This window comes from Lampris incognitus, chromosome 9 (genome assembly GCF_029633865.1).
Source record: "Lampris incognitus isolate fLamInc1 chromosome 9, fLamInc1.hap2, whole genome shotgun sequence".
NCBI lineage: Eukaryota > Metazoa > Chordata > Actinopteri > Lampriformes > Lampridae > Lampris > Lampris incognitus.
This window is the reverse complement of record NC_079219.1, coordinates 13,761,952-13,772,632: the sequence shown is the minus strand read 5'-3', so window position 1 is coordinate 13,772,632 and position 10,681 is coordinate 13,761,952. Positions and strand designations below refer to the sequence as shown.

Here is a 10,681-nt window from a genome sequence, read left to right as displayed (position 1 = left end):
GGTGGAGCAGCGACCGGGACGGCTCGGAAGAGTGGGGTGATTGGCCGGATACAATTAGGGGGGGTCCACGAATAAATAAATAAATCTATCCTTAGAGTTAAAAAATCATGGTAAAAATTTCTGACCTTAAAGTTTTCGTTTTACAGTAGCTCGTTAGCTGGCGGACTCCTTTTTCTTTTTTTTAAAGGTGCTATATATTTTAATGCAGTTTTTCCCCCTTTACAAGTTTCGTGTTCGGCATTGAGAAAAAGAGAGAGTGACAAGAAGAAAGCAATGTGCTGGAAGAGCTTCAGAAGAATCTTTTTTTTTCTTTTTCTTTAAAACAAGTGCACATTTCCACAGCCACAACATAACAAACGTATGCAATATGTTCAATGTCAAACACCGCCGGCGCCGCTCTGTGACCCCCAGGCGGTGCACGTGGGTGCATAGGTGAAGTAGGCTACGTTTTGTTGGCGTACATAAACAAACCTGAGTGAAATAGATTTCCCTTGAGCCGGCTAAACTGGTTATGCAAACAAAACACAGAACCGCTGTTCACAATATAAGTATTTCAACCCCGGTGAAAAAATGTTTTATAAGAAATATCGTTATAAAATTGAGAGGAACAGGACACAGAAAAACATGTTTCCCCACATATACATCACAAATCCTCAAACTGTCTCTAGACGAGGGGAAAGGTCCTACAAGTTGCATAAATAGAAGGAAATACTGTATATTTACAGACATACAAAAGATATTTAGGCTAATTGGGGGGGGGGGGGGACTCATACATATAGTAAAGTCACCAGTACCGGGGATCCATTATACAAGAACAAATGCGGGCTGCCAACTACACCGAAAGTAATCCGCTTTTCTTCCAGAATATTGGCTCATATGAAAAACAGGCACACTCACTCACTATATTCCAGAACATTCCTCTGGGATCCTTTCTCACTTGGCTTTAAATTTCTTGAATGGCATTCTCTTTACAACCGCCCGATCTATATCGTTTAGCTTTTCGGTCCTCTCCGCCGCTTCACCTCTGAAGTGAGAGTCTTCCTCTCGAACCCCTACGGTCCTCACCTCAAGGTCTTTGTGGATGCTGCAGGTGTCCTCTCCCCCTCCCCTATCCTGCTCCTGACTGTGCTCCTTCTCTCTGTTACCTATCTCCCTGACCTCTGCTGTGCCTCTCCGTCCGTGCTTTTCCCGCCCGGCTGCCCGGTGTAGGACTCCGCTACCGAGTCGCCGGCCGGCTGAGATAAATGGAGAGAAATAAGTAAAGTGCTGAGGGTTAGCGCTGAGGTGAGCGAAGGAAGCCAGAGACACACCAGTGACAGGCCGAATCACAACAGGGTCGGTGGCAATGGGGGACACCGTTCCCTGGCCGGCCTGAGGCTCATGCTGGGTTTGACTGGTGGAGGGGCTCTGACGGCGCACTCGCAGCTCTTTTGAGAACACAGTCTTGTAGGCGTTACCTTCATCATAACCCTGCTTCTCCTCTTCTTCCAGAGCGTCATCCAGTGCTGAAGAAGATAGCATATATTGTTGATATGATCATCTAATGTATTGGATTAAGTCATGTTTCAGATGGAAAATGACAGCATGTTGCCTGGGACGTCCTCTCACCATAGAGCGAGCTGTGGACTCTGTCCTCCTCCGTCTGACAGCGCCTCAGGTCAAGAGCTTGCTTCACAGAGTCTAGCAGCCCGAACATCTCACATAGAGTGTTGAGGAACATGGCATCTGATAAAACAACACAATCACAGCAGCCATGCTGAGACATTTCCCAAGAAATATTCTCAAATGCAGGATTAGGTTTCATTTTCAAAACACAATGGCCGTTGCATAAAATCAATTTCGACCCATGCTTTATTTGATTGCACGCCCTTGCCATTAACCTGGTATCAAAAGTCATTATTTTTCCCAGCCTAGCAGAGAGCACGGTCCCAGTGTGACAGCTCACCTGTCTCCTGCAAGTTGGCCTTCTCACAGCGGACCTCCACTCCTTTCAGAGTGGCCAATAATTCGGTCTGGATGTTGGACAGGACTTCTCCCATCAGCCCAATGTCTGCCACACCTTTCCACAGGCTCAGAATCCCATCTAGATTGAGTTAGGCTCATTATTATGATGCGCTGGGAACTCTGTGTGTGTCTGTGTGAGTGTGTGTGTGTGTGTGTGTGTGCGCACGTACACATACGCATTCTTTTATACAAGCATCCTTTCATTATTTTGTTTATTCCTCCCTATTGTGAACATGCACATACAGTGCTGCTTGAAAGTATGTGAACCCCTTGAGCAGTTTAGATGTTTCTGTTGTTTTACCATGATTTTCTTATTTTATCATCACCAGTTTTTATATATGAAATGTCAGATATATGTTTATCAATTGCATCTACTTGTTTAGTGGGACTTGTTTAAGTAGCCCAAAAACTACATGAAACATGGAATTAGTGTATGTGCAAAAGTAAGTGAACCCCCAGCTGCATTGGTTAAGTCAAGCAGGTAACAGACTCGAGTGAAACACATTTGGCTGCTTAATTAATCATTTAAGCAGACCAATGAAATGAGACATCCTTGGGAAAGGGTTTGGCCTGCACTAATTAAAAGAGAGAAGAAACCAGCCAAACCACTGTGGTCCCATACAAATCCACAATGCTGAGAGCAAAGGAGATATCCGAGGACATGAAGAACAGGGTAGTGATAGCCCATCAGTCTGGGGAGGGATATAAGACCATCTCCAAAGATTCCAGCTCCATCCATCCACTGTAAGACAAATAATTTACAAATGGAGGGCCTTCAACATGACAGCAACTCTGCCTAGAAGTGGACGCCCATCAGAACTATCACCCAGAAGCACCAGAAAAATAATACATCAGGTAAAGGCCAACCCACACATCACCTCTAGAGAGTTGCAGACCTCTCTGATAGCATCTGGGACAAATGTGCATGCGTCTACAATCAGACGAAAATTGAATAGCCATGACATTCATGGGAGGGTTGCTAGAAGGAAGCCTCTGCTCTCAAAAAAGAACAAAGCTGCCCATTTCAACTTTGCCAGAGAGCACTTGGACAAACCAGAGACCTTCTGGAAGTCCATTCTCTGAACAGACGAGTCCAAAATAGAATTATTAGGTCACAATCAAAACCAACATGTTTTGAGAAAAGCCAACACTGCATATGAAGAAAAGAACCTCCTCCCAACAGTGAAGCATGGTGGTGGAAATGTGAAGATCTGGGGCTGCTTTTCTGCTTCTGGACCTGGACGACTCCATATTATCCAAGGAACCATGAATTCTCCGGCATATCAACAAATTCTTGACCAGAATCTCCTGCCATCAACCAGGGAGTTGAAGCTGAGACGAAAATGGATTATGCAACAAGACAATGACCCAAAGCATTCCAGCAAAACTACAAAGGAATAGCTTCAGAGAAAGAAGATTCGTACTCTGGATAGGCCCAGTCAAAGTCCCGACCTTAATCCAATTGAAATGTTGTGGCGAGACCTGAAGAAGTTGGTACATACCAGATGTCCCTCCAACCTCTCTCAACTGGCTGAGTTCTGCAAGGAGGAGTGGGCAAAAATCCCCATAAGCAGATGCGAGTGACTGGTTAGTGGTTACAGAAGACGTTTGGTTGAAGTAATGGCTGCAAAAGGAGGAGCCACAAGCTACTAATACAAGGGTTCACATACTTTTGCACATGTTAAATTTTCAGTTTTTGTGAAATAAACCACCTTTGTTGAATTAAACAATGAAAATATATCACTTTTTGTGTGTGTGTCCTTTATTTGGAAGGTGTGCTTTACAAATTGGGATTTGGATGTATGTGTAATAAGCTTATTTTAATGTTTTTTTTACAAAAACAGTGACCCTGTCTGGAGGGTTCACAAACTTTCAAGCAGCACTGTATACACCTATACCAGCCAAAACATTAAAACCACCTGAGGCCACCGTCATCAGGGAATACCATTGTTATGAAGGGGTGTACTTGAACGATGTTTAGGTAGGTGGTACATGTCGAAGTCACATCCTCGTGAATGTCAGGACCCAAGGTTTCCCAGCAGAACATTGCCCAGAGCATCACTTCTCCCATCGCCATCTTCCCACACCGCTTCCAGTGTGGGAAGATGGCGACAAAAATTCACGTTTGCAGCGGCCTCACCCAGTGCTGGTGTAGGAAGATGGCAGCGCGAATTCATATTTGCGGCGGCCTCACCCAGTACTGTCCATGTGGTGTCTTTGTCCACGTCTTCGTTTGATGGCTGGGAGAGCTGGCGCTGGATCGCCTGGGAGAGCTTGGTCTGCTTCGTCCTGTGGGCCCAGGGACCACGGCCCAGCCTGGAGCTGTGCCCGAAGAGGTAACACCGAGGGCGGTCTGACAGGATGCGGAAGTGGGGTAGGCTAAACTAACTGCTAGCCCATGCAGACTGGCAGTTCCGATAACACTGAGGGCGGTCTGGTGGCTGCCTTGACTGTGTTTTTAGTGTCGTCGTGTGGAGTGCGGGGAGGTGTGTCGAAGGTGTCTGGCTGGGAGAGCTAGCATTGGATTGGCTGAGGGAGGTTGGTCTGCTGCATGCTGTGGGCCCAAGGACCATGGCCCTGATCGGAGCTGTGCCCGAAGAGGAAACACCGAGGGCGGTCTGACAGAGGCGGAAGTTGACCAGGCTAAGCTAACTGCTAGCCCATGCAGACCAGCAGTTTTGACAGTCATCCTGGCTGGCCTTTGTTCCCCTGGACAGTGATTTTTTTTTTATTTAGATATATGTGTTAGTTTGGATAAATGTGTTCTCGTAGGTCTTGGATATGTGTTTTTGTCTTTGTGTTGCACTGCTGTGGGCTGGGGAAAACAATGTTTCATTTCATTTCATGTGCACAAGTGCATGAAATGAAATGACAAAGTGCTTCTGGTTTCTGATTTCTAATCACACTGCCTCTACTGGCTTGCCTTTTCCCCACAGTGCATCCTGGCGCCATCTCTTCCACAGGTAAATGATGCACACACACCCAGCCATCCACATGATGTAAAAGAAAACGTGATTCATCAGACCAGGCCACCCTCTTCCACTGGTCCAGATCTGAGGCTCACATGCCCATTGTAGCAGGTGCTTTCGGTGGCGGACAGGGGTCATCATGGGCACTCTGACCGGTCTGCGGCTCAGCAGGCCCATACACAGCAGATCGCGATGCACTGTGTTCTGACAGATCAGGAATCAGGAACACTTTGTCATCTTGAATGAAACAAATGAAACTGAATGAAAAGAATTTTCATTTCCCCCAGCCCACAGCAGCGCAACACAAAGAAAAAAACACATATCTAAAAACTACAGGAACACGTATATCAAACTACAAAAAAAAAATCACTGTCCAAGGTCCAAGAGAACGAACACCAGCATGACTGTCGGAACCGCCGGTCTGCATGGGCTAGCAGTTAGCTTAGCCTGCCCCACTTCCGTGTCCTGTCAGACCGCCCTCAGTGTTTCCTCTTCAGGTACAGCTCCAGGCAGGGCCGTGGTCCCTGGGCCCACCAGACGAGGCAGACCAGGCTCCCCCAGCTGATCCAATGCCAGCTCTCCCAGCCAGACACCTTCAACACATCTCCCCCGCACTCCACACGACAACACCAAAAACACAGTCAACGCTATGCGAGGCCGCCACCAGACTGCCCTCAGTGTTATCGGCACTGCCGGTCTGCATGGGCTAGCAGTTAGCTTAGCCTGCCCCACTTCCGCGTCCTGTCAGACCACCCTCAGTGCTGCCCCTTCAGGTACAGCTCCAGGCAGGGCCATGGTCCCTGGGCCCACCAGATGCAGCAGACCAGGCTCCCCCAGCCGATCCAACGCCAGCTCTCCCAGCCAGACACCTTCAACCCACCTCCCTGCACTCCACACGACAACACCAAAAACACAGTCAACGCTATGCGAGGCCGCCACCAGACTGCCCTCAGTGTTATCGGAACTGCCGGTCTGCATTGGCTAGCAGTTAGCTTAGCCTGACCCACTTCCGCGTCCTGTCAGACTGCCCTCGGGGTTTCCTCTTCAGGCGCAGCTCCGGGCAGGGCCGTGGTCCATGGATCCACAGGACGAAGCAGACCAAGCTGTCCCAGCCAATCCAGCACCAGTTCTCCCAGCCATCAAACGAAGCCACAAACTTAGACGCAGACGTGGACAAAGACACTGCATGGACGGTGGGTAAAGCCGCTAAGTTCGCACCTCAATCTTCCAACACAAGTACTGGGTGAGGCTGCTGCAAATATGAATTCACGCCGCCATCTTCCCACACTGGAAGCCTGTCTATCATAGTCTTATCACTTGTCATATCATATCGTATCATAATGTCATATCATTAACTTTATCAGCAATTTGAGCTACAGTAGCTCTTTTGTGGGATCAGACCAGACTGGCTAGCCTTCGCTCCCCACGTGCATCAGTGAGCCTTGTGCACCCATGACCCTGTCGCCGTGTTCACCGGTTGTCCTTCCTTGGACCACTTTTAGTGGGTACTGGCCACTGCATACCGGGAATACCCCACAAGACCTGCTGTTTTGGAGACACTCTGACCCAGTCATCTAGCCATCACAGTTTGGCTCTTGTCAAAGTTGCTCAGATCCTTACGATTGCCCATTTTTCCTGCTTCCAACACATCAACTTCAAGAACTGACTGCTCACTTGCTGCCGAATATATCCCCCCCCCACCCCCCACATGCGCCATTGTAACGAGACAATCAATATTATTCACTCACCTGTCAGTGGTTTTAATGTTTTGGCTGATCGGTATATATATCTATAGCCAATTCTATACTGACCAGGTATGTCAGTCCTCATTCTCTTCTTAACATGTCCATTAGCTGCATTAGGGGCAGCCGTCGGGGCTGGCCTTGGGCTCCACTCATCAGCTGTGGCACTGAACTTGTCCTTGGAGGGCTCCTCTACTTCTGCTGCATCAAGCATGACCTCTCCTGAGACAAGCAAAGTCATGCACGACAAAAGTACACGCTATGTATACCTCTCATATTACCGCTAAATTTAAGTACAAAAAAAACTCATTTTGTTGTTCAGGTTAGTGGCAGCTGAGCAATAAGGGCTACGAACAATGCAGGCTGTGGTCCATAAATAGTGTTTCAAGTTCTTCTGGCAGAAGGAAGACTGCCAAGGTCATCCAATTGTTCTTCTTATCTCTAGATTTTAATCTTTTTTTCCCTGTGCCGGATTGGTCAGGGTGGGAACCGGTGCAACATGAAAGGAACCTGACTGCTGAGGGCATCAGATTTTTAGGTAAGTTTAATACATTTTCGAACACAAAGTCCTCCTCGACTCTCAGGTATCAGGAATGGCACCTATCTTTTTATTGTCAGGGTTTAATTAATTCCAGGTGTTTTCCAAAAGGTTTTGTGCGAAACATCACAATGGCTTGATAGAATACTACCGCATGTGTGCTGGAAAATGTGCTTGGGAAAACTGAAACTGCCGACTGACATCTACCTGGCAAGGGTGCAAGCTGTCCTCCAAGAGGGTCGCTGGGTGGAGGTGTCGGGATAGACTGCCCTGAGCCCCCCACAGGGAGTCGTGCGTTGTTGATCAGCGCATCGAATTTTGTGCTACGGCAGGTGTTGGTGCACACGGTGTCATGCTGGTAGAAATCTATCTGGCCCGAGTCCATCATTTTCCTGCAGGGAGAAATGTGTTAAAAGGACACCCCACAATGGACCGCCAAATCTCTTGGAATACACTGAAAATATTGAACCCTCCCTATAATGTTTTCCAAAAGTTGTGTTCGATGCATTGGATTTTCCCCACGAGCACCTAAAAGTTCCAGTTAAATCTAATCTAACGCGAGCCGATAATTTGGCCTGCAGAAATAGAGACACCAGGAAGAGGAGCTATATTAAAGGATTATAGTGGAACAGACGGACAGAATAAGCAAGTGCAAACATGAAGAAGGTGTGAGAAGCGTCAGTCAGCGGCTTGCCTGGATGTTATTCGATCCGCCAAACCAAAATAATGCTGCTTACCCACAACCTCTGGAATGTGCTGGCAAACTCCAACACAGACGGAGCCCCAAATTATATCAGCGATACGGTGTTGTATGAGCAATTTTAATTTGTACGTTTTAACCCCTAGACAACCAAACAGAGTGAAGAAAATGCACCCGTGTCGAGTCAGGCTGACAGTTGTCATGCCACGGTCTCCCCATTCAGCAAGGAGGCCTACCTGAGCATCACCCCTCCCAGTCGGATGGCCCTCTTCCAGTCCTTTAGTGTGGCTTTCCCTGCCAGGTGAACAAACTGCTTGGGGCTGATGAGCTGGTCATTGAACTGTAGAGAACGAACAGCATGCAGGATAATGACATACTGCGAAGACGCCGCGTCTATTCCAGCTTAACTGAATTAGTTGTAAAAGCTTTTGGGATTTTAAAGACAACCTCAAGGCAAGATACGGCAAAGTATAAGAGAGGTTAGAGACATTTTTTTTACTGGCTTGTGGTCATTAAGAAATAAAAATCTCGTTAGAAATAATTGCCACTCATTAAATGTCATTAAGTAAGATTATATGTGAGCCACAATCTACCTTGACGCATCGAACATTGATCCCAGGGCACACAAACTTCTTAAAAAGCAGCACAGCTCTGCTGTCCCCACAGGTGATGGGGTAGCCATACTCCACCTCCTCTCCGTCCACTTGGCTCTCATCTAAGGTTACACGCCAAGAAATGAAACATATTGCAAAATATTGCACACTCTTGTGTTACTATGCAAGGCGGGGGGGGGCAACCAAGAGTTCATAGGTTTTCTAATTGTGAGAAGTCAAAACAAACAAGGGTAGAAATATGGGGGGGGGTGTTGGTCACTAATCACAGAGAGGTGAATCAGTTCATCTGGACACAAAGTTTGTTGAGAGACACGTTTCATCACTCGTCTAAGTGACCTCGTCAGCCTCAACTGACTGCAGGTACCCCCCCCTTATAAACAATACAGTTACCGACCGAAAACAATGATCGGTGGGTTGGGGGGGGGTTGGGGGGGATACCTGCAGTCAGCTGAGACTGACGAGGTCACTTAGACGAGTGATGAAACGTGTCTCTCAGTAAACGTTGCATCCGGATGAACCGGTTCATCTTTCGTTGACGTCCTCGCCTGGATTACCGAGCGCGCATCGAGGCATCAGTCACTCACGTGTCGGACGCACAGGATGTACCGACATAGTAACGCCACGGCGCGAAGAAACATGGCGTGAGGAATGTGAGCAGGGAGGATGGATGGGCCAGTCTTACCGTGGTGCGTTTCTACGGCCAAAACTGTAGATCCGGTGTCTGCAATGTTATCGTTTAGCCTGTAGGGGGAGACATAACCCCCCATGTCAGACAAGCGTTCTTTTTCAAAGAGAACGAAGAGGTTCGCTTCTGATAAACAACGTCACCGATTAACCGCCATACATATAAACCTTACATTCATGTTTTTCTGTGCCTTAAAAAAACGCAGTTTTAGATTTTTTGAATATAATTTGAACTTAAATCAACACAAACGGCTTTGATACAGAATGTTTCCCAAGATTCACCCGACATTTCTAAAAGAAATGCAGAAGAGAGGGCATTAAACAATATATTATATAGTTTTTTTTAAATTGAAAATCATATTTATATGTTCATTTGTCCAACACAGCCACACTACATGAAAAACACGTTTACATGTTACTTTAATTTAACACTGCCACGAGCATAAAAGCGCAAAAGTCAGTGTCATAGATTTGAAAATAACTGTACATATATGTGCTGAGGAACTGCAAGATTGAGCTTTTCTTTTTTTTTCTTCTCCTGCTTTATTACAGTGTAATTACAGTGTCCATAAAGTGAACCTAATGCCCCTTGAATGACGGGCCATCGCGTTACCCGTGCAGGATGGGCTGAAGATGCAAGATGACTTGAGTCTTGTGGTTGTCGCTGGGCTCCCCCTCCTCCCCCTCCTCCTTCACCATCGTCACATTCCCTGAAGAGACGGTGACCTCAGCACTCTCCATCACCCCTCCCAGCAGAGCTGCAGAGGGACAAGCGTGCATGCGAAGATCAGAATCCAGCATGCACAAGAGCACTCGTTGGTGTTTTAATCGAGAGCGTATACTAGTTGTCAATAAAAGCTGACCCCGCCACCGGGCCTTCCTCTGACGTGCAAATGTAACGGCAGTGGATCCACACCGAGAGCATGGTGGCATAATAAAATAATCCACGCATAGCCACAGCCTGGCTCCTCTGCAAGAGCTGTTCGTGTACAAATCTGATGGGATAAAGTTCTCCCGGGACTAAAGAAAAAAATAATCACTAAAAAAAGTAGCATAACGGAACAACTAAAGTCTCAGCTGATCCATATGGACTGAAAACTAGAAAGACGTGTCCATTTTTGCAACTCTGCTTCATTTTCACATCACATGTCAAGACTGATGCAACTTTGCTCAAACCTAATCAGCCGCTTACACTCACTGGATATCATTATCCATATAGATAGCTTGTGCAAATGTCGTTTTCAGTGTGTATAGTCAAAACGAGTTGAGTGTTGGGCCCACAGGGAAACTGTCAATTCCTCCTTCCGTTCGTTGAACGTAATTACTTTGTCGTACTGTATGGCCAAACAGACGAATAGGACAATATGTGGAGGGGGGGGGGGGGATACAATTGACAAAACATGCATATTTTCTCTAAAAATGCACCGCTG

General features: G+C 47.0%; 1 protein-coding gene across 1 annotated transcript; it reads right to left on the bottom strand.

The window, feature by feature from the left end:
* Window positions 1-598: 598 nt before the first annotated feature.
* On the bottom strand, window positions 599-9,992 carry LOC130118435 (glucocorticoid modulatory element-binding protein 1-like). The gene is made up of 9 exons (XM_056286880.1): window positions 9,865-9,992; window positions 9,250-9,308; window positions 8,547-8,668; window positions 8,190-8,293; window positions 7,461-7,645; window positions 6,785-6,937; window positions 1,946-2,083; window positions 1,609-1,725; window positions 599-1,505 (listed from the first exon to the last, which is right to left on the bottom strand). The coding sequence occupies exons 1-9, from the start codon at window positions 9,990-9,992 to the stop codon at window positions 934-936; spliced, it is 1,578 nt and encodes a 525-aa protein (XP_056142855.1). The 3' UTR covers window positions 599-933.
* Between the last annotated feature and the right edge of the window lie 689 nt (window positions 9,993-10,681).